At 34.2% G+C, this 25,142-nt stretch overlaps 1 protein-coding gene across 2 annotated transcripts in view; it reads right to left on the bottom strand.

Moving 5' to 3' along the window:
- fab1 (1-phosphatidylinositol 3-phosphate 5-kinase fab1) overlaps nt 1-25,142 on the bottom strand; it is a 191,218-nt gene that overhangs the window by 56,563 nt on the left and 109,513 nt on the right. For both annotated transcript variants that reach the window (XM_089097957.1, XM_089097958.1), the window contains exons 13-16: nt 16,709-16,889; nt 14,760-14,962; nt 8,786-9,025; nt 1,448-1,511 (exon numbers count right to left, since the gene is read on the bottom strand). In XM_089097957.1, the coding sequence (XP_088954083.1) occupies nt 1,448-1,511; nt 8,786-9,025; nt 14,760-14,962; nt 16,709-16,889 (688 nt within the window). The remainder of the gene's footprint in view (nt 1-1,447; nt 1,512-8,785; nt 9,026-14,759; nt 14,963-16,708; nt 16,890-25,142) is intronic.

Here is a 25,142-nt window from a genome sequence, read left to right as displayed (position 1 = left end):
GGCAAGCGTCAAAAGTCATAAAATTAACTATAAAACCTAACAAAATAATGTTTATGTTTATTTTTTAATTTCCTCTTCACTTTTGCGCGGAAGAAAAAATAACAGAGCTTTTGCTAAGAAGGTGCTATAAGTACTATGAGCGCATTTCTTTAACTACCCTGGATATAAAAATGGATTTATTAGAGGTTGTAATTACTTAATAAATATACAAAACGGTTTGTTAGATAAGCAAATAGTTCGTAAGCCCATTCGAGGAAAATCGTGTCTGTTATTCGCTGATTTCCAATTAAAGTAAAAATTTACGACAAATCTAGATATTGGAATATCCTTACCCTAAATAGCAGATATTTTGATGAATAATTATGCGAAATATGATGTGATATATGTGTTTACTAAAAAAACCAGCCGGGCCACAGCAAAAAAAATTAAAGAAAATAATAGGATATACGCACACAAAAAACGAAAATTAAATAAATTAAAAAAAACACAACTATTCGAAAATTTTTTCTCAATCCGCCATACCCACACGGATGAATCTACAACAATTTTTATACTACTAAAATTCCCATTTTCCAAATCCCCAACAAACCACCCCTCATCAACTTTCTCTACCCCAAAAATTTCCTTTCTCAAGCGTCCCAACTCTATACAATCAGCAAAGAGACGGAACAATTCTTTATCATTCTTTCCAGACATCGGACAAAAATATCGAACATCCTTAATCCTTGCCCTCCCCAAAGTTTTTCTTCTATCACCAAGAGGTAAAAATTCCCCCTTAATGAAATTATCCCTTTAATATCCAATACGAATTCTAGCCTGTGAAGTCTATGAACATAGCATAAGAATAATATATAGAACATAGCATAAGAATAATAAAAGCATATGAATACAGTATGAATTCTAGCATAGCTCCTCCTACCTTTTATTCTAAACCAATCAGATATTCTAGAATATGGACAAATTATCCAGATTTTCGAGAAAAAACAGTATGCTTGCTAATTAACTAGTTTCTAGAAGCTTACTAGGTAAACCTGCACTAAAAGATATTGTTTATATCTAATGATGTAGTTGCACGTTACGGGGCAACTTTCAAAGAACCTTTTGTGATATTGGACTACATTATTACCATGTAATTATTCTTTGCTATTTTTTTTTATTTGGTTAAAAGACTGTGTAATTTAAGAGTCTATTATCTGAGCTGCTTCAGGTATCGTTATCATTCCTAAGTGAAAATTTTGAAAATGTGACAAAGGGCATTCCATTGGGAAATAACGTTACTATTTAGTGTGGTAACCTAGTGCTAGTAATTTGTTTTCAAAATCTAACAAAAATCACATTCGAAACATAAGTATACTTTCCTAATACACCTACTTTATCATACCTACATGCGTGCTTAGAAATTTAACTTTGCAGTCAATAAAAAATAAATCTTAGAAGAAAAAACTACCTTCTGGAACACTGTGCCTGACAGGAGAGGCCGAATCACTTCGAGACCGTCCATCGAAAGTACCCTAAAAATCACAAGATTTTTAATACGAAAGGAAAATAAAGAGGAGAATTAAAAATCAAAATGAAACATTCTCTCTCAAGAGCAAAAGAAACCCACACACATCTTGGATAAAAAGACCAACCGCCTGCCACGGACTGTTTCTAAACCAATTTCTATCTTGTCCCCCGTTCGTTGCTTTTGATTTACCACCAGATCAGGGGCGGATCCAGGATTTATTTTTGGGGGGTGGGGGGGGGGTAGGGGTGGCAAAATGGGTTAGTCTGATAAATTTGCGTTAGGAGCAAGCTTAATTAACGCAAACTTAAGTTAATTAGGTAAATTTCACTACTTTAGACTACGTTAGGGGGGCGCGTGCCCCCTCGCCCCTCTGGATCCGCCACTGCACCAGATATATAAAAAAAACCATGTCCCCTTCATTACTGATAAAATAAATAGCTAGTTTTAATTTTTTATTATTTGGTATTGGTGATACCCAAGTTTTATGTTCGTTCGCTTGTTTTGTTCCCTCCCCCTTTATATATTTTCCTTTTTGAACCTTTTTTAATGTTCATATTACTTCATTCTTTTTCTAGTTTTATCACTTTTGCCTTTTTAACTTGCTGAAACTTTGGCAGTTTGATATTTTTGCCTAAGGAATGGTTTGACATTCTAATATTGTTGTTTTGATATTGCTTGCCAGTTTTTTAGTTGTCCTGCTTCTTTTATGATTTGTTTTTGCTTATATTGTTTTTACAGCTCCGACGAATTCGGCCCTTCGGGGCTTCTGATAGGAATTTTTTTTAAATAAATACCTTATTTTATACCCCTGAGCCAGAAACCCCATACTCATCATATTGAAAATGAAAAAGGAAATACACAGGTGACTCCAGACGCCAATTCATGGCCTGATTACCTGGAAAGCTTGGAAGGTGACTGTGCAGAAATACAAGAGGTAGCACATACTATAGAGATGGTTGTTTATCCTATGAAGGAACATGATTATGATTTAGTAGGGGAAGTGAGTAATCATGAGATTAAGTTTGTATTCAAGAATTTAAACGGAGGCTTGGCTGCAGGTGCTCATGGTATGCCAATAAAGCTATTTAAGAGTTTGCATTCAATTTTTATGTTGATAATTGTTTTCTTTTTAATAATGTGTTAAATTCAGAACAATAACCAAATAAGTGGAAGCGGTCATTGTTTATGCCACTTTTTAAGAGAGGAAACCCTAAGTTGCACATGAATTATCGTTTAATAGCGCTTGTCCCTGCTTTAAGTAAGGTAATGGAGAAAATGCTAGATACCAGGCTTTCTAAATGGTTAAATAAAAATAATATAATACGTGAAGAACAAGGAGGTTTTAGGTCAGGGTATGGGACGGTAGATACAATATTTGTTCTAAAGGCATTAATTGATAAATATGGAAAGGGAAAAACTTGTCTTTATGTGGGATTTCCGGACCTTCAGAAGGCGTTCGACAGTGTCGACAGAGAGCTATTGAAGGATGCCCTGTTTAGAATTGGCCTCCCTCATTTGTTTGTGAGTTTGATAGTGAGTATGTATATTTGTGTGAGTGGAATCGTTATAGTTAATTTTCTAGGCCTTTCAATATTAAGCTGGGAGTAAAACAAGGCGGCACTCTTCTACCTAAATTGTTTAATATTTTTAGAAATGACGCTGCTGATTAACTAGAGAATAGATGGGCTCCGAAAGTTACTCTAGGGACCCATAAACTATCACTGCTATTATTTGCAGATGATATTGCTTTGGTGGCTAGTACACCGCAAGATCTGCAGACGCTTTTGAGTCTTATAGAAGAATATTTGCAGATGAAAAAATTAAGGCTGAATGTTGAAAAGAGTGAAGTTGTTATTTTTAAAAAAAGGAAAACAAGTAGCGAAGATAATTATAGATTTAAATTTAATAATAAGGAACTGAAAGTAAGTAAAAGAATAAAATATTTAGGATTTGTTTTATCGTAAAATGGAAGTTTAGAGAGTCGTGTTGATGAACTAATTAATAGAGGTTAAGTGGCCATGTCTGCAATTTTTAGAAATCCGACGATAATGGGAATTAAAAACCTAAAAATGCATAAAAGAATATTTAATACAAAAATTTTACCAGTAATAGAATATGGAGCAGAGATTTGGGGCGGAGAAGCGGCACAGAAGCTGGAGTCCCTCCAGCTCCAGTATTATAAAAGACTGTTTGGATTACATCAGACAACTCATTCGCAGATTCTGAAAGGTGATATGGGCCTGTTTTCGCTAAAACTACTTTGACTAGTAAGAGCTGCTTATTATCAGATGTTGAGTTACGGTTCGAAAATGTCGTGGCCATCCCAAATTAGGTCATTACTAGAAAGAGTGGGAATGCCTTACTTATGGAATGACGGACTTGGGTCCCGTGATCTACCAACAAATTTGGTAAGCCAGGTATGATTTATCTTAGAGGGTCAGGAAATTCAGTATTGGCAAGGGCTGGTTTTAAATTCTGCTACGTTGAATCATTATAATGAGGTTAAACCTAGTTTTGGAGAGGAAATTTATTTTAAATTTAATTTACCGGCTATGATCTTATGTCGATGGATTCAGCTTAGTGCGAATTGCCTTCCGATTCAGAGCAGGCAAATGGTGTTCGACAGGGGGATAGTACATCCTGATGGTCGGTATGTGTGTCCTCTTTGTAGGGATGAGGACAAAGATTTGGACCATTTTCTCCTAAAGTGCCCGGTGCTCTCTGATTTAAGGGAAAATTACTTACATGGGATTGTTTTGCTGCTTCCTAAAATTTTACAAAGTAGTAATCCAACCCCAATATTTCGTATTGGTGCGTACATAGAGAAGGGTTTAGAAAGAAGGAAAAGTTTTTATAATTAATTATTTAATTATATGGAATTAAACTTATTTTCTCGATAATTTAACATAAGGTATTTTTCGCCATGTATCACGTTAATGTGTGTTTCGTAATTTGTTCTATTGTGATTTCTTTATTTTTCATAAATTTTTGTGTGTATATGGCTCTTGGGCTTTTGAAATACACGACCTATCTATCTATCTATCTATCTATCTATATCTTTCCTTCATACATTGCTATTTTCATTGCTATTTCATCATCCTAAGAAACCATAAAAGATCAAGACCAAAGACATTAAAAAATTTATATGCATTGTCTCTGCTTATGTAATTACTCAATGTTGGCTCCTAGAGTAAGGATAGGTGTAGGAACTAGTTTTTGGGAAGTTATGCTACCCCTCAACAAGTCCATTCTATAAACAGCAAAGATGTTACTACAAGCACACAAACTCCCTCCCCCTTGAAACCATAATCAATCGACTATCAGGAGTGGTGAAGTCGTTAAGCAGAATAACAGGATATAACATATTTGGCAATTTCAATAACAAAACTGGTATCAGAGGCAACGCTCAGAGGCAACGCTATAGCGTTGCCTATAGTAAAGCCCATACGGCTTCAATATTTTATTATTTATTATTATTTTTTTTCCCAGAGGCACTTCATATGGAAGGGGTCGTCGTATAAACTTCAAAGGGGGCTCATTCGATTGGAAATTGAGAGTTCTAGTGCCCTTTTTCAGGGTCAAAAGTTATTGGAAGGCAACTGACACCCCTTCCACGCCCATCATTTCCCCAAACACATCCAATCAAAATTTTGAGATAGCCATTTGGTTCTACATAATTGATTTTCAGATAGAAATTATATTTTTGAGTTGGATATTCCCCTCACAGCCCCCAGGGCACGAGTTGTAAGTTATGCTCTGGGGGCATATACGGTTTTTATAGAAAGCTTTGTCGTAGGAACTTAAAAATGGACTCATTCGATTGGAAATTCAAATGGCTAGTGCCCTTTTTAATAGTCGAAAGTGATTGGAAGGCAACTAACACCCCTTCCACGCCCACAATTTCCCCAAACCAATCCAATCAAAATTTTGAGATATGCATTTTGTTCAACGTAGTTGAAAGTTCTGGAAATTATATATTTGAGCAGGACACTCCCCCCCCCCCAGTCTTCAGGGCAAGTGTTATAAGCTATGTCCTGGGGGCATATATGGTTCTTATGGAAGGAATCCTCGGATAAACTTCAGAGATGGCTCATTTGACTGGAAATTGAAAGTTCTAGTTAACTTTTTAAGCGTTAAAAGATATCGGAAGGTAAACAGCCCCCCCCCCCACGACCTTTTTTCCCAAATGCATCTGATAAAATTTTTTAGATAGATAATTTGTTAAAAATAGTCCAAAGATCATGTAACAAAAACTCTGGGGTCAACACAATCCCCAAGGGCCCGGGGGCAGGCGTTGTAAGTTATGTCCTGGGGGCATGTATGGTTCTTATGGAAGGGATGCTCGTATAAACTTTGTAGAGGGCTCATTCGATTTGAAATTTAAATTTCTAGTTCACTTTTTAATAGTCAAAAGAGATCAGAGGGCACCTAGCCCCCCCGCCACGCCCTTTTCCCCCCAAACCCATCCGATAAGAACTTTGAGATAGAAATTTTTTTTAATGGTTTAAAGACCATATAACAATAACTCCGGGGCCGGGGAATATATGGTTCTTATGGAAGGGATGCTCGTAAAAACTTCGGAGAGGGCTGATTTGATTGGAAAATGAAAGCTCTAGTTCTGTTTTTGAGAGTCAAAAGAGATTAGAGGGCAACTAGCCCCCCCCCCCCCTACGCCCCTTTTTCCCCAAATGCACCCGATAAAAATTATGAGATAGCCATTAAGTTAAAAATTGTTCAAAAGTCAGATAACAAAAACTCGAATGTCGACACAACCCCCCAGGGCCCGGGAGTAAGCGTTGTAAGTTATTGAATATGAAAATCAGGCTTAAAACGAAAAAAAATATTTTGCTATTGAAGTTTAACTGAAACTTAAAACAAACAGAAATTAAATAAACAATCAATGCAAACAAACATACAACAGATATTAATGTAAATGAATAAATAAATCTTAAAACGAGTGAAACATAAATTGAATATGCAAATCAAGCTTGAAACGAACGAAAATCACTACAAACAAGAGTTTGGGAATGACCTCCTTCTCTCACAGTAAAAGTCTAAAACCTATGCGTCATTGGCGCTTTACTGAAAACCAATTTTATTACAAATATTTTCTATTTGCAAATTCAATTTAAGTTTCACTCGTTTTAATATTCATTTATTCACTTACATTAATATCTATTTTATGTTTGACTGCACGCATTGTTTATTTAATTTCTTTTCGTTTAAAGTTTCATTCATACTTCAATAGCAAAATATTTTTTTTTCGTTTTAAGCTTGATGTTCATATTCAATCTAAGCATTACTCGCTTTAAGATCTATTGATTCATTTATATTATTGCTTGCTGTATGTTTTTTGCTATGATTGTTTATTTAATTCCTGTTCGTTTTGGGTTTCATTTATTCTTTAGTAGTAATTTCTGGTCGTTTTGAGTTTGAATTTTTAAAACGTATTTTTATCTGCTCAGCTTAATTTTAAAATGGCCTTTAATTTTCTTTGAAAAACTTATTTTTCGGAAAGTTTTTTTTAACTAATAATAAACAAATGATGAACTACCTGCAAATTTTCATGTCGTAACTGTTGTTTTTGGTAGGAACTATTTAGCATGAAACATAAGGTATTGGAACTGAATAAGCTATTTGTGTAGTCTGTTTAAACATTTCTTTCTTTTCTTATTATATAGTCTTTTTAATTGGAAAAGACCACTGGATTGATTGAAAATCCTTACTGAAATTAAGCAATTTTTAAGCACTTTTCAGGCGTCTCCTAGTCATTATTTTCTTGTAATCTTAAGAGAACATATTTCTCCAGGCTTTTTGCACTGACAAGCTCAATCATTGATAAATAGTTAACAGTTCTCAAAAATCATTATGCAACAATGAAAAGGGTCCAAAAAAGGGGGAAGTAGGGTAGAAAGTAGGACCAGGAGAGAGCCCTTACAACATTTAAAGGTATTTAACCTCTTTCTGATAAGCTCTCTCTCTCCTTCTGCCATCGCTTGTAAGGGCAGAACCAAAAACACTGAGGTATACATCTTGCTCGGCTTAGTTGAAGGAGGAAAAGCACAAAAAAACAGCTTTGTTCAGCATAGAACATTTAGTTGGAACTGTATCCTTGAAAGGGGTATTCAATTTAAACTTGTTTGTATGTTTCACCAAGCAGAAGTTCAACAGATGCACAAAGCCTGGTGATTAAGCTCGGTAGAGCAGTAGCAGCATAACTGGCACGCATGATGTGCCAGGTGTCTCAAAATATATCATAAAAAAGAAGGTAACAATATCATACGAAAAATATTTCAATATGTATTATATTTTTTTTTTTTTTTTACAGATCTCTAACTTCTCTCTCTTTCACTTTTCTATCTCTTGGATTAACATACTGCCAGTGGACAGAAAATGCTCATACCTGCATCACTTTTGAAGTCGTTGATGAGATCAAAGAACTTCAAGAAATGAAACGTAAACCTTCAAGATACGAGGCTATCTGGTGTCAACAATACAGACAGCAACGTCTGTAGGGAACCCTGGGACCGAACATAGGTGAGAAATGAGGGCATAGAAATCCATAAAAACCGATGGTCCACAACTGATATTTTCTAAGTAATGTGAAGGGCTATTTTAATTGTTTGATCGTTTTTAGCGAATTCCTAATCTTCTTCATTTTGCTTCACCCAATTAGACTTTCCTTTTTAAATTATATTTGAGACCTTAATAGTCAAATTTTCAGTACTTAGTTATACTTGATAATAAAGAATAAATATTTTTTTTTATATTTAAATGCTGAGCCTGAATTTTATTCCAAGTAAACAGAGAGGATACCCAGCGACAGGGCTATGGCCATCAATCCATCTTAATTCTTCCAAAGGTATCTTGTGTGGTAATAATGGATCCTAAATACTACAGAAAACTTTAGATAAATCGAAAGGAGCCAGAAGCCCCTCTTCATCTTCGTACGTGCCTGAAAACGACCTCCACGCGTTTCCTATCCAAGGACCTCAGGTCAATGGACCTCGAAGGTCAAAGGATCTGAAGGACCTCAAGGTTGGAAAAGGCCTGAGGTCATAGTGAGGCTCCCAATTGTAATGGAAAAGGCCTCATGTCATAGTGAGGCTCCCAATTGTAATGGTTAAAGGATCAAGAAAAGCTGACTGCTTAGAATTTAATGACCATTATCCTTCTTTTTTTCTCAAATAAATAAAATTTTATGTTTTGATTCAGAGGCATATAATTTATTTAATTATTTATAAGATATACCGATTCGTGTTTAAAAATTTGCGCTACCTTAACAGTGTTTGATCCAGATGACATTTTCCTCAGGTGTCTTCTAGTCCTTGAAGGGCTGCTTGATGGTACACAGCCATTAGAACGATGACCGGTTTCTGAATGTTCACTTTCTGCAGGCGATCTTTCACCCACTTCAGTTGGCTCACTTCGGACCTCAGAATTAGCAGGAACAGCCACTGATTGTAATCTGGAGCCAGCCCGGGACTTTTCCTCCTTTTTCCGGATTTGGATTAAGTCCTAAAAATAAGTAAAATATTTGAAAATACTACCAATTTGAAATAATACCGTCGAAGATCTTAAAATGACAGATGAGGCGTTGCTATGTTGGTTTTATTTCCAACAATCAGAATTAAAAACATTTTCACTAGTCACTGTTGAGTTAGTTGGTTGAGTGGACTGTTGGCCAAGAAACTTAGATTTAACGCTAAATCGAGCCAAAAATATAAGAAACTGATAAGAGAACAAAATCAAATTTATCTCTGAGAAAAAACAAAAAAAATGCCACCAAGCGTTGAAAAGTAATTTTCTATTTTCTATTTTTGCTGGGTATTAGACTGACGATAAAAGACTCACTTTAGCCAAAAATTAATAAGAGACTTTTTTATATTTTTAGACTTCTTTCTTCTTTATATAAATTCATTGTTTTTTTTTTGTTTTTTTTTAGTTCTGAGATCTTTATTTAACAATAAATTTCATAAACAAAAAAAACTACTTCAACAAAATCTCCCCCAAAAGGCTCCATGGCCAGAAAAAAACAGGTAGAAACAAAAATACCAACACAAAAAATATAAACAAAATGCAGTCGCCCACCTTAATAAACGCCAAAATGACAAGCTAGACAGGGGATAGCACATGATTTCACCAACTCAATTAAATATCCAACTCAATCCAAAGACATCAACTCCAAGGGAAACCGGAAAAAAAAACTTATTTATTAGCTAGAAATTCTCTAACATAATTTTTGAACATACCAAACGAGTGGCAGCTTTGTTCAGACTCTGGGAGGGTGGTCCAGATCCTGTTACAAGCTGTCAGAGGGCTGAAGTCAGACCTCACTGATGGAATATTAAGAATCTGTAAATTGTTGGAAGTGCGGAGATGATAAGTCGATTGATCAGAAACAAAAGATCTATTATTAAATAGGGCAGCAGGAAGATGGCAGTGCAATTGTAAGAAACGAAAGAAGAACATGAAAGAAAATAGAGAGATTTCAAATCAAGCAAGGGCTTAAGTGAAGATCGGTTAGTTTACTGAATAAGAGTCCTCGCTTTATCATAAAGTTTTGAAAGTGGCTTCAGAGACGAGGGAAAAGTTGACATCCAAGTAACAGAACAATATGAAACATAAGACTGAACTAGGCTGCAGAACAAGATTCTAAGAATTGACCCTGGAAATATGTGTTTGAGCTTTCTAAGGATTCCGAGACTCTTGGAGACTTTCATTTTAATCAGATCAATACGATGCTTGAAGGAAAGATTTTCGTCAAGCAATATGCCTAGGAATCGAACGTCAGGATCGTTAGGTCTACTTAGAGAATCTGTTGATGCGTGTATTTCATTTAAGTCAGGGCAAGCCTTTGAGACTCTGGAGAAAATATGACTTTCCGACATATAAAGCAAGATATTTACACCAAACCACTGGACAGTGGTTAATAAGGTCATTGACGTAAATTAAATAGAGTAATGGCCCAACGACAGATCCTTGTGGAACGCTAAATTCTATTCCAGAAAGGTTAGAAAAGTACGGATCAACCGAGATGACTCGACCAGATAAATATGATAGAAACCAAGAATAAGCATTCCCTCTTATACCAATATGGGACAGTTTCCAAAGAAGAATCTTGTGAGTCATTGAGTTGAATGCTTTTCCTATATCGAGAAAAAGAGCAGCAGGTATCAGACCAGAACCAAGAGCTGAGTGTAAATAATTTCAGAGAGTTGCACATGCATGCTCTGTTGAGTGCTTCGCCCTAAAACCAAACTGAAAATCATGAAAAAATTGTTTAGAATTAAGAAAATCAAGAAGTCGAGAAAGCACAGCTTTTCCAAGAATTTTACTAAAGACTAATAAAAGAGATAGGGACGATAATTTGCAGGATCATTCCTTGATCCACTTTTAAAAAGAATAATGACACGAGCACGCTTTAAAGCACTTGGGAAGACACCATTTTCAAAAGAAAGATTGACAAGTCTCGTTAGGGCAAAAACGATGACAGGAAGAAAAAACTTGACAACCTTAGTCGGAATACGGTTTCGGTGTTACTTTTGCTTTTACTTTGGATTTTAACGGAAATCCTATCTTTAAAAAGCAAAAATGAGATTCGCCGTCATAAAGACACAACTACATTCAAAACAAAATTAATTTGGACCTGTTTTGGATACTTCATTTTTTTTTTTTTTTGTTCACTGGTCACTGTTGAGTTAGTTCACTGGGTGGACTGTTGGGGAGGAGACTTATAGCTTTGACATATCGAGCCAAAGAGCATGAGGAACCGACAAGAGAGCAAGGTCAAGTTTATCTCTGTGCAAAAAACACAACAACAATGCTGCCTAGCGTTAAAAAGCAAGATTAATCTTTTCTGATATTGCAGTAAACTGGGCTGACGACAAAAGACTCACTTTAGCCAAAAAGGAATAAGACACTTTTTTGTTTTTTAGACTTTTTCTTCCGTATATCAACAGTCGGGTATCAAAAGGTCGTTTGTTCATAATTGTAAATTTTCAGAAGAGCAAAAAAAAAACCTCATAACTTTTTTATTTCCCCTCTAGTAACCGTAAAACAAAAACGGATTGATGTGTATTGATTTTTCATATCAATTCGTTTTTGTTTTACGGTTATCGGAGTAATTTCAATTTACAAATTTCGTATTCTTTCCATTTTTCCGAGGCCACTACAAGAGTAAATTTTGAATAAACTTGCAAAAATTCTAGGCAAATTTTCGAAGAGAAACAAAATATATTTCGGCTTTCTCAGCCAAACCTTCGTAAAAACAACAATTCATTTCAAATCTTCGTAGTAATTAATCTTTTTAATGCAAATGATATTCGTAAGAAAAGTAATACTTGCAGACCATATAAATGATAAAATGAATTTCTATTGAGAAAAAACAGGACAAAGGAAGAATCATAACAAACTCACAATATGCTTAGAATAGACTCAAAATGTGTAAAATATAATCGATTAGCCCAAAACACCATATCTGCACCTTTTATGGATAAAATCGCCGTTAGGAGGGATAGGTTTCAGTATCGATAATCAAAACATTTAAAAACCTGTGTCATAACAACAATAAAAACATACACGCTTTATCAATGTGTTAGTGAGCAAAATTAATACAGTTACTTTAGATCAGCGACAAATTGAATAGATATGTGGTATTGAGAAACCTCTATACGTCTCATTTCTAACTTTCCTGAAACTAATACAATATAAACGACAATTTTATTTAGATAAAATTCAATTGAAACTTTATTCAAAAACTAAATTTGCATTTAACGTGTTCTGATTGTGGACGGCAAGGTCAGGACGAAGTGTAGGTGGCTATTAAGTGGTAGGTAGTTATTAAGTCAATTACAGATATTACCATCTATATTCGGAGGAAACAAAATATACGAGATGGGATAGTATAATTTCATGGCAACTGTAAGTTTGGACACACTGGTAAAATGGTTTCTCACTCTACATAACAAATTATTTGGTGTAGGAAAATATTAGGCCTACTGCTAAGTTTTTTTTTTCAAGATAAATAGTAAGCCAAGCTGACCATCCTCCAATCTTATCGTGTAATCACTTTCTTTCCTGAAGAATGTTTTAAACTAAAAAAAAAATACAGTGAGAACTGTCGCAAATCATGTAGGGGTATTAGAACTCAATTTCAAATGCAAAATGTACCTGCTTCTATGATATACACATCTCAAACATCCCATCCTTATGGTATAAACGCAACAACATTTTTATATAACTACTTTTTCAGGTTGAAAGTCCTTTTGCCAGAGTGTCTAAGCCGTGCACTAATTATTTGTAGTAGGTAGCAGGTATTATAGGAAAGGCATTCGAAATTTGGAGGTTAAACGGCACCAAATTTTGGTTGGCAAGAAGCGGCTACATAAAAAAAGGCGCGATGGTGAAAATCTTCTTTTACCAAAAGCATAGATGATGGCAATCATTTTTCAAAGTGCAGATAAAGACAGTTTTTAAGTTTTAACTGACAATGTGTTTCTTAAGAACTATAATTCCAGGCAGGATGAATTTGTTTTTATTATGAATCTATATTCGGAGGAAACAAAATATACGAGATGGCATAGTATAATTTCATGGCAACTGTAAGTTTGGACACACTGGTAAAATTGTTTCTCACTCTACATAACAAATTATTTGGTGTAGGAAAATATTAGGCCTACTGCTAAGTTTTTTTTTCAAGATAAATAGTAAGCCAAGCTGACCATCCTCCAATCTTATCGTGTAATCCCTTTCTTTCCTGAAGAATGTTTTAAACTAAAAAAAAAATACAGTGAGAACTGTCGCAAATCATGTAGGGGTATTAGAACTCAATTTCAAATGCAAAATGTACCTGCTTCTATGATATACACATCTCAAACATCCCATCCTTATGGTATAAACGCAACAACATTTTTATATAACTACTTTTTCAGGTTGAAAGTCCTTTTGCCAGAGTGTCTAAGCCATGCACTAATTATTTGTAGTAGGTAGCAGGTATTATAGGAAAGGCATTCGAAATTTGGAGGTTAAACGGCACCAAATTTTGGTTGGCAAGAAGCGGCTACATAAAAAAAGGCGCAATGGTGGAAATCTTCTTTTACCAAAAGCATAGATGATGGCAATCATTTTTCAAAGTGCAGATAAAGACAGTTTTTAAGTTTTAACTGACAATGTGTTTCTTAAGAACTATAATTCCAGGCAGGATGAATTTGTTTTTATTATGAATCGACATATATATAAGTGATTTAGGTTTTCATTATTGTAGATACAGCTAATTTTAAGGACATTGATTATCAACTAATGTTGTCCCTAAACTATCGACGATTTTTTCGTGATTCGATGCCATTTTTATAAAGCGATATATCTAAATTTTATCTTTGTTGGTTGGTACCAAAGAAAAATCGAATGGAGATTGCTGAAATAGCGATGTCAGCTGTCTATCATAATCTGATATGTCTATGGTGTGAGTTTAGCATAAATGTAAACTATTCTGAAATACCACCTAAATATAGGAGACACCGATGTACTGTATCTCTACACACAGACTTGTATATTTCAAGAGGAAAAAATTGGCTATCTGTTTGAAGCCATACTAAAAGCAGGTCATTCAGGTCAGCCAGGGTTTTAAGAAAATTCAAACTTTACGGGAGGGGGTCCAAATTGAAGCTTTGAATAGATTCAAGTAGAGGGGGAGCGTGCGCAGATGTGTTGGCCTCAGAAGGCTTGGTGCCACAATGAGTTGTTGTTAGAATTAGTAGTATATTTCAAGAACGCTAATATAATCTGCCAAATCTAGAAGCATTCCATGGCATGCGCCTGCACCGAATATTCGAAATTCATTTAATAAAAATAGCTATCGTAGTTACGGTCAGTGCCGGAACTAAATTAAGCTACGTTTTATAACATAAAAAACACTATGTACGATTTATCATACTAGTTAAAAAAGGAGCCAATGAATTAGTGAAACCATCTGTGCTACTGTGCTCTGGTTCAAGCTTGTTCTTGGGGCGTGTGTTTCTGTTGACTGCAGTGTCGGGGGGTAGTAGGGGACGGTGTTTATCACTCAAAAGCAGTCCGAACTTATACATCGGATGATGTGTGAGTTCTTTAAGGGTTGAGATTCGCAGAGCTGCGAGGGCAGGTTCGTAAGTGACATGCTTCGTTCCTAGGATGAATTATCCACTATATGAATAGTATTTGAAGACCAATATTTGAAGGCTGTATTTACAGGCAAGAAGCAATGCCATCTTACCTGTAATCTTGTGGTCCAAATATTGGCTGTATCTGCTAGCAGCTTCTTGATATAAGTTTCGCGATCAAGTATTTCATATAAAAGTTCTTCCTGAGAGGCAAGACTGCCACTTCTTGTCAATGTTGATGAACTCAGCATTATCTGAACTTCTTCAACTCGATCACGAAACAGAGATTTTTCGGCTTCAATCTGTAGCAGCAGACCTGTAATAATAGCTACATATTTTTGGCTGAAGTAAAAATTCTCTAGATTTGATATTTTTGTCAAATGTTATTGTTCACTTTATGCAGTTTGTTAAAAAAAGAAATCATCTGAAAAATACTTTTCTGATAGAAGAACAGAAAGGAGTAATATTTGACAAATGAAAGACCGAGAATGTTGGAATAAAAAAAAGAATCAATCATGTTCATGTTCCTGTCGGAATAAAAAAGAATCAATTGACGCTAAATTTTCTCCCAAGGGAGGTTTATTTTCAACAAAGCTTTCAATAGTAAAAAAAAAACATTTTTCAAGTGACATGAGTATTCTTCTACCCTATTTTGGGTAGTCATTGTCAAGGTCATTTACTTTTCGTGCTTAAAATAATTTGCAACCATATTCAAATTCAGTTCTTGAGCATATATTTTTTTCTTTTTTTTTAACCATTTCAGCTCATCCGACAAAACCATTTAAGCAAAATGTGCAACAGTTTACTATTTATGAGATTGTAGCTACAATTTTTAGACTTAACAATATTACAACTACATAGAATAAACAGTAGCGGTCACTTTGACGACTATTTCTATATTTATTGATTAGTTTTAAGGTTTTTGTTCCTACATTTCAGACCAAAGGCTTTTGGGACAGCACTTTTTACCATCTACTTAAAACCTGTGTCTCTCTCTATTCAACCTTCTCCCTTTTCTATGTACCCATGTTCAGACTATCATACAGGATAAAAGGTAAAAAAGTAAATCAGATTTATAATATTACTCTAGTATTTAGTAATAGAAGCACCTGCCACGATTAGAGAGAATTAAAAATTCATGAAAGAGTGTTTGGAAAACGTCACTCTAATCCTTAAAGAGATTTTAGAGAGTGCTCTAACCTTGTTAAAAAGCGTTTAGGTGAAGTTATGCATCGCATCTATTAAGATACATCTGCTTTCCTTCTGGAATTCAATACGATTTCTTAACTGGGTATGACTTTTTGGTAAGGTCTATGGCTATTTGAAAGCCCGACACTTTTTAAGCAAAACAAAGCAAGAAAGAAGAAAAAGATATTTCTTGCTTAAGAGCGTAAAGTAGCTGGAAAACAGGAGAGGGAACGGAGGGAAAAAAGTAAAAAGAAGAGGAAGTAGAAAGAGAGAAATAGCTGGAGATTCTTTGGTGAATTAACTTTATAGCTTACCAAAAACATACCAATAAGAAACTGCACGGTTACTGCAATGATGCAAAAACCATATACATATCTAGTAGAAATTAATATTTAATTAAGCAAAAATTAGATTATGTAATATCTCTTGCAAGAAAATAGTTATTTTCCAAAAAAAAGTATTTATAATGTGTTAAAGGTATTTATATATGAAATATTTATTTATAAAAGTATTTATAATGTGTTAATTGTATAATGTATTCAGAGTGGAAAAAAACACTATTTTTCTTAAATTTTTACCCAATAAAAAAGTAAAAAAAAAAGAATAAACCAAGTGAACGAGTATTTGCATCCACGTTAGGGGGAAGAGCTTCAAACCTGTATCACCTCATCCTCAAAATCTTGACAATTTTGCCGCTGATTTCAGTAGAAAACACTTATTTTTGCATTTTTGGAATTTGACTCCACCTCACCCCCACAAAGATTAAGTTTCTGCGTACATCTTTGGCCCAATACTATCAATTAAGCCTCCCCAAAAAGAAAGCTCTAGCCTTGGTGGGTTTCAGCACTTTATTCAATATATACAATAATGTTACCTGAAACCGCCGATTCGTGCTTTGTCCCTGAAAACTCGAATCCAAGCGTCTGTAAGCCTTCTTTAACACTTGAGTAGACCATAGAACCAGATAACGTGACATTTTTTATTTCGTCCATTGTATATTTCAACAGGAATGTAAACGGAAAGGAATTAATGTTAACAGATGGTAAGGATATCTCCTAAAATTAAAAAATCCAGATTGAGCTATTTTTCTTAAGTAAAAAAATAATTCTCTATTTACACATGTTACTTCCGAAAATTGAATTAGGGCGAGGTAATAGCCCCTTCGGAAACCCTAATAGCCCCTTTGGAAACCCTAATAGCCCCTTTTAAACCCTAAATCTACAAATTGCCCATTGACATGGACTGTATTGGCTAAATAAAGAACTTGTAGTTCATTCCAGATCCCATCTTACTTAGGCAGACAAAAGACCAACAAAAAAAGGAGAAAGGAGACCACATTGCCTTCCCATTATAAACAACAAGCAGAACAATAGGGACATTTTTTGTATACGAAAGTGGAATAACTTCAAACTTCGTAGAAATAATGATGCTAGGGCTGTTTTTAAAAGTTTTTAAACACATTTTTAGTTTTAAACTTTACATTCTAATGTAAGTTTTTTTTTTATGTTTTTGATTGTGTTGTGCTGAGGACATAGGGCCAAAATATTGATTTAAAGCTGCATTCCACTGTCTTATACACAGAATTTCCCTGTTGTTCTACTGGTTGTTTAGCAAAAAAGGAAAAGAGGAACAACAAAAACGCACAACTTATTTAGATTAGAAATCATTTGCATAGCCAGACATTGTCCCTGAGGGGGGAGGAGGACTAAACAAGTCCGAAATGAACTCGGTCCGTTTCAGTAGAAACGTTCCAAACTAAAGGGAGGATTATTAATTGTATTAATTCGGGTCTTAAACGGACCTATTAATGGCGATAGTTATGGCAACATGAATTCCCTTTCTTCTTTATTGCAAAAATGTTCTAAGAAACATAGTATAGTTCATATATCCGATTATCTATGAGTTGAGACATGGCAAAATAAATTAAAAAGACAAGAAGTGACATAAAAGATTAGACTATTTTGCCTAATAAGCATGGGTATTTTGTAGTGATAGTTTCGCAATGTTTCTAAATATCTTTAAGATTTCCGTTTCTTCATGTCGGGTATATGTTTCTTATAGAAAATTTACGAGCATTTTCATAGTATATAAAAAAATAGATCCCTTAGGGCTTAAGTCATAACAAAATGTAATTACTAAAGTTAACCACATTCAAACACAGCTATGAACTTTTTTCTTCCCATTGTTTGCACTAAATATGTGGGTCAATCCAACTGTCTAGGACTATAATGTAAGGAAGACTAAGATGAATGGGTAGAGTTTTACGGATCAGGGTGGATAGGTTTCAGAAAAAAGGGGGTTATTCATAATTCAACAGAGGCCAGACGAATTGTAGGACGTCCACAAATACGGTAGGAAAAGGTTATAAGAGTAGTAAGGCATGTATTGATGGAAACGGGACAAGAAAAACCCCCTATATATTGAAAAGGGACAAGAAAATATACATTGATTTTCAAAAATGTGGTTTCACCAGTGATTGCATAATAGTGGTACATGCTATGAAGGACGGGTTTCTGACATAATTCAAGTATTATCACGACCGGTATATGCCTTAGCAGATATTGACAAATGTTAATCGCATTAACTTGAGAATAGTTTGCTATTTAAAAAAAATTAATGTTACAATTAGAATTGTTTGATTGACATTTGACAAAAGGGGTAAGGGATTCGTGAATTGGACTATACGAACGATCTTATTTGAATAATAAGGAAAAAGAGCTAGATAACATTTGCGAATTGAAGATGGAGAAAAAAAAGGGTTAAAGTGATTAGCAGTTAAGCTTACCCTGAAGAGCATGTTAATTCATTAGCATTTGCGAATGATTCGATGTGTTTGGTATAATATACAAGTGGTGTTTTGAACAGGGTTGTCAGTTTAAAATAGAGTCTAACGAGGACTTGTTAACTCAGGCAATTTGTTATAAACGGGTATTTATATTCTAGTCGCTTCTTGTTCCCCCGGTTTTTCAAAGTGGGTGTCTACAACTAAGGGGGAAACTGGCCCGTCCAAAGAGTATTCATATTCTTGTCACTTTTCTTTTTCCTAATTCTTCAAAGCGGCTGTTTACAACGAGGTATAAACTGGACTGCCCAGCGGATTAGTATTGTAGTTTAACTTTTCGGTGCACCAATTTGGCAAATCTTTTTATGAAGACTAAGAGAAAACCTGACGGACAAAAGAGTATTTATTTTCGTTAAACTTTTCTGCCAACCCATGTTTCAAAGCTTGTTTGAAAACATAAGAGAACCATGGAACAACCAAAGAGTATTTATATTTTTGGCAAATGACGTAACACACCATTTACATAGTTGTAGTGGAAATAAAGTTTGGGCCCTGGCCCGACAAAAGAGTATTTATATTCGTGTCAGTGTTTGTCCCCACAAGTTTTCAAAGCGGGTTATTAACTATAAGAGGATAATTGCCCAACCAAAGACGATTAATATTCGCTCTACATTTCATTTAATTAATTGTTTTACTGTGGATATTTACAACTAAGGGGGAACATGGCCTGGCAAAAGGGAAAATTTATTCTTTTCAATTTTCTTTCCCCCAATTTTTCTAAGCGGGTGTTTACAACTAAGAGAAAACTGGACTGACCAAAGATTATTTGTATTCCTGTAACCATTCGGTCCATCAATTTTCCAAAGTGGCCTTTTAAAAATCGGAGGAATGTCGGACAGATGTGTTTGTAAAGTTCTAGCGGAGAGCAATTTGCCAGCGGAAAGAACATGTGAATTATTGTAAAACAAATATTCTTTTATACATCACTGAAAGGAGTTTTTGGGGGTATGGGTTGATAGGCAGAAGGATGTATTAGCGAAGTTATAGTGGAGGGCGAGTTGCTAGCGAAAAACCCATGTGCATGAGTTGAAATAATTTTTTTAACAATAAATGACTGAAAAGTGTTTGATTGGCAGAAGGATGTATTAGCGAAGTTATAGTGGAGGGCGAGTTGCTAGCGAAAAACCCGTGTGGATGAGTTGAAATAAATTTTTTTTAACAAGAAATGACTGAAAAGTGTTTTGGGGGAGATGGGTTGATTGGCAGAAGGATGTAGTAGCGTAGTTATAGTGGAGGGCGAGTTGCTAGCGAAAAATCTAAGCTAATAAGGGTTTTTGACCGTAAACTCTAGGTTTTTTGTAAGAAAATTATGGAAAATACAATTCGTTGGTTCATAGGTGAAACTTAAGTCCAGGTATGGATTGAAAAATAAACTATTTCTGTAGAATTTGAGCTAATAAGGGTTTTTGACCATAAACTCTAGTTTCCTGTAAGAAAATTATGGAAAATACAATTATCTCGTTCAAATGTGAAACTGAGGTCCATTCTCTGGTTCAAATGTGATACTTAAGTCCAGTTTTGGATACTCATAATAATGAGGACTGATGGTTCTAATTCAATATTTTTTTTTCATAAAAACAAACTATTTTCTTTAAACTTCGAAATTATTCAACTTTTTTTTGTACGTATCTTAAAATGACAAAATATGCTTACGGCTCTAACAATTGTACTCTGTGATTGGTCAGAGACACAATGTGGCTTTCCGACTGATAGTTTATGTCTAGATATTTACAATAACTACTCAATTATACATACTCAAGCAGTATTTTTTATGCAGTGTAAAGATAAACACATAAGTCATATCTTTTAAAAAAGTGAAAATGGAATATTCTAATAAAATATGTTCACTTAACAGTGTTATTGCAGCCTTGCATGCTGACAAGGAGAGGTATTTAAATTATGAAAGAAGTAAAAATGGTTGCACTATTGGAACTGTATGTGTGTATTGTCAAGACAGTAAGGAATATAATTTCTTTGGAGTACCAAAAAAATTCCATTCCTCGTATGACGGGTTTGCAAGAGCGAGATATCCAGATGGAAGAGCCATCATAGAAAATGCCAACATAAAAATAATAGTTGATGAAGAGAGATACCTTTTTACCATTGGTTATAGTAAAGTGTTAATTCTTGTTGCACCCCATCGTCAACTTTCGGGTATTAGCATTCAACGGAATTTCAAAAGAAGACATGCATACTCTTCTACTAATATCATAAACCATATCTTGTCGACATGCCGAAACTGTTACCTTTGTAAAAATAATGTTGTAATAGACAGTGAAATTGCCGGAAAAATAAAAAGGGCATTGGCAGAAAATATCACTATGGAATATAAAGATGAATCGATGAAAAACAAAGTGCCAGCTAACGTCACTACCATTAATCAAACAATTAATGAACCAAATAATAGCAAAGATGAAGTGCATATTGAACATGTGGATGAACCCCCAGTAAAAATGTGTTCAAATGTTAGGGTTATTGTAGCAGTGAATTCTGATAAGGAGAAGTATTTGAAATTTAAAACAAATACATTTTGTAACACTATTAGAAACTTATGCTGATGTTGTCGTGAAACTAAGGAATTAAATTTCCTTTAAGTACCAAAAAAAATTACATTAAACAAATGGTGGATATGCGAAAGTATAATTTCCAGAGAACTTAGTACTCAAAGAGAAAGCCAACATAGAAATAATAGTTGATGAAGAGGGTTATCTTCTTGCTAGTGCTAAAGGTAATATGCTACCTATTGATAGAACCTTTCGTCAGCTTTCAGGTATTAGCATTCAAATGAAAGCAAAGAGGAAAAGAAAGGCCTACTCTGCTACTAATATCGTAAACCACATCTTTTCTACGTGCCAAAACTGTTACCTGTGTAAAAATAATGTGATAATAGACAGTGAAATTGCGAGAAAAATAAAAAGGGCATTGTCAGAAAATATCACTATGGAAAATAAATATGAAACGATGAAAAACAAAGAACCAGCAAACGTTACTGTCATTGATCAAACAGTCAATGAATCAAATAATAGCAAAGACGAAAAGCATATTGAGCCTGTTCATGAGACACCAGTAAAAATTGTGTATGATTCAAAATAGAATAAAGATTATTCTACTGATTACGAACTAAGAGAAGACAATAACTACAATATCAAGAGAGAACATGGTGAATTATTTTATGGAACAGATTCAAAATGTCCAAAGTTAATCATTGATATTAATAATGTATCATAATATATTTTTGTATTAATATTCTACATAAAATTATTTCATTAAAATATTACATTGTTATGTGTTCATTATTTTTTAGAGTAAGCTAGCATATCAAGCGTTTAGAATTTCTATTAAAACATCGACGATGTAAAAAAAGGAATTTGCGTACATCTATTGTCAGACACATGGGATAACATTGTCAAAATCTAGGCATCAGAATGAAAAAATTGTAGGTAAGTATGTTAGCAAGTAAGTAAGTAAGTAAGCAAGTAAGTAAGTAAGTAAGTAACAAACCTTTTCTTGAATTCACCTCTTGGAGACACAATACAGAAATTTACATGCGCACATACACAAAAAAATGCCAAAAAACGAACACACAAAAAAAAAAAAAAAAAAACTCACAAACGAAAAAAAAAGCACAAACAAATACTAAAAAAAACACACAATCACAAACAAAAAAAATCGCTAAAAACACAACAAAACCACACACACACACATACACACACACACACAGAAATGATAAACACACATAGATACATACACACACACACACAGTGTGTGTTTCGGGTTTTTTGTGTTGTGTTGACTGTTGGTTTGGTGTTTTTGGTTTTTTGTGTTGTTTTTGATTGTTTGATCTTGTTTTTTATTTTTTGTGATTGTTTGTTTTTTTTTGTGTGAGGGTGTGTGTGTGGGTTAGTGTGTGTGTGGGTGTGTGCGTGCGTTTGTTTGTTTGTTTGTGTTTATCTGTGTGTGTGTGTGTGTGTGTGTGTGTGTGTGTGTGTGTGTGTGTGTGTGTGTGTAAATTTCTGTATTGTGTATCCGAGAGGTGAATTCAAGAAAGAGTTTGTTACTTACTTACTTACTTCCTTACTTACTTACTTGCGTACTTACTTACCTACAATTTTTTCATTCTGATACCTAGATTTTGACAATGTTATCCCATGTGTCTGACAATATATGTACGCAAATTCCTTTTCTTACATCGTCGATGTTTTAATAGAAATTCTAAACGATTGATATGCTAGCTTAATATAAAAAATAATGAAAACATAACAATGAAATTTTTTTAATGAAATAATGTTATGTATAATATTAATACAAAAATATATTATGATACATTATTAATATCAATGATTAACTTTGGACATTTTGAATCTGTTCCATAAAATAGTTCACCATGTTCTCTCTTGATATTGTAGTTATCGTCTTCTCTTAGTTCGTAATCAGTAGAATAATCTTTATTCAATTTTGAATCATACACAATTTTTACTGGTGTCTCATAAACAGGCTCAATATGCTTTTCGTCTTTGGTATTATTTTATTCATTGACTGTTTGATCAATGCCACTAACGTTTGCTGGTGAGTTGTTTTTCATCTTTTCATCTTTGTTTTCCATAATGATATTTTCTGACAATGCCATTTTTATTTCTCTGGCTATTTCACTGTATATTATCACATTCTTTTTACACAAGTAACAGTTTTGGCACGTAGACAAGATATGGTTTACGATATCACTAGCAGAGTAGGCCTTTCTTTTCCTCTTTGCTTTAATTTGAATTCTAGAAAGACGACGAATGGTTCTATCAATAGGTAGCATGTTACCTATAGCACTAGCATGGAGATAACACTCTTCATCAACTATTATTTTTATGTTGGCATTCTCTTTGAGTACTAAAATCTCTGGAAATGACACATTCGCATATCCACCATTTGTATAATTGAATTTTTTTGGTACTCCAAAGAAATTTAATTCCATAGTGTCAAGACAACGCAAGCATACGTTTCCGATAGTGCTACCCCTTGTACTTGTTTCATAGTTCAAATACTTCTCCTTGTCAGCATTCAATGCAACAATAACACTAGCATGTGAACACATTTCTATAGGGGGGTCATCCACATGTTCAATATGCACTTCATCTTTGCTATTATTTGGTTCATTAATTGTTTGATTAATGGTAGTGACGTTTGCTGGCACTTTGTTTTTCGTCGATTCATCTTTAAATTCCTTAGTGATATTTTCTGCCAATACCCTTTTTATTTTTCCGGCAATTTCACTGTCTATTACAACATTATTTTTACAAAGGTAACAGTTTCGGCATGTCGAAAAGATATGACTATTGATATTAGAAGAATAGTATACATATCTTCTTTTGATATTCCGTTTAATACTAGTATTCAAAAGTTAGCTAGGGAATGTAACAAGAATTAAGATGTAACTCTAACTACTGCCAAAGAGATCTCCCTCGTCATCAACATTTATTTTTATACTGGCACTCTCTTTGAGTTGTATCATCTCTGGATATCTCACTCTTGCATATCCACCCTAAGAAGAGTTGATTTTTTTTGATACTCCAAAGAAATTAAATTCCTTACTGTCATGACAATGCACTCATATGTTTCTAATTGTTCTATCCTTTTTACTTCTTTAATATTTTAAATACTTCTCCTTGTCAGCATTCAATGCTACAATACCATTGACATGTGAACACGCTTTATTAAAATGCTCCATCTTCACTTTTTTTTAAAGATATGACTCATGTGTTTATCGTACTACTGCGTAAAAAATGGTGATTGAATGCATACAATAGACTAGGTAGTGTCAATATCCGGACATAAACTACCAGTGGGAAAGCCAAATTGTGTCTCTGACCAATCACAGAGTACAGTTGTTAAAGCCGTAAGCACATTTTGCCATTTTAAGATACGTACAAAAAAAAAAAAAGTTGAATAATTTCGAAGTTTAAAAAAAAATAGTTTGTTTTTATGAAAAAAAAAACTGAATTAGAACCATCAGTCCTCATTATTATGAGTATCCGAAGCTGGACTTAAGTTTCAGATTTGAGCCAGAGAATGGAGCTAAGTTTCACATTTGAACGAGAGAATTGTATTTTCCGTAATTTTCTTACAGGAAACTAGAGTTTATGGTCAAAAACCCTTATTAGCTCAGATTCTACAGAAATAGTTTATTTTTCGATCCATACCTAGACTTAAGTTTCACCTATGAACCAACGAATTGTATTTTTCATAATTTTCTTACAAAAAACTAGAGTTTACGGTCAAAAACCCTTATTAGCTTAGATTTTTCGCTAGCAACTCGCCCTCCACTATATTTTCGCTAATACATCCTTCTGCCAATCAACCCATCTGTCCCAAAACACTTTTCAGCCATTTCTTGTTAAAATTTTTTATTTCAACTCATCCACACGGGTTTTTCGCTAGCATCTCGCCCTCCACTATAACTACGCTAATACATCCTTCT

The sequence above is a fragment of the Artemia sp. Qi Xiang Cuo genome, chromosome 12, assembly GCF_049724085.1.
Source record: "Artemia sp. Qi Xiang Cuo chromosome 12, ASM4972408v1, whole genome shotgun sequence".
NCBI lineage: Eukaryota > Metazoa > Arthropoda > Branchiopoda > Anostraca > Artemiidae > Artemia > Artemia sp. Qi Xiang Cuo.
This window is presented reverse-complemented; position numbering and strand designations above follow the sequence as displayed.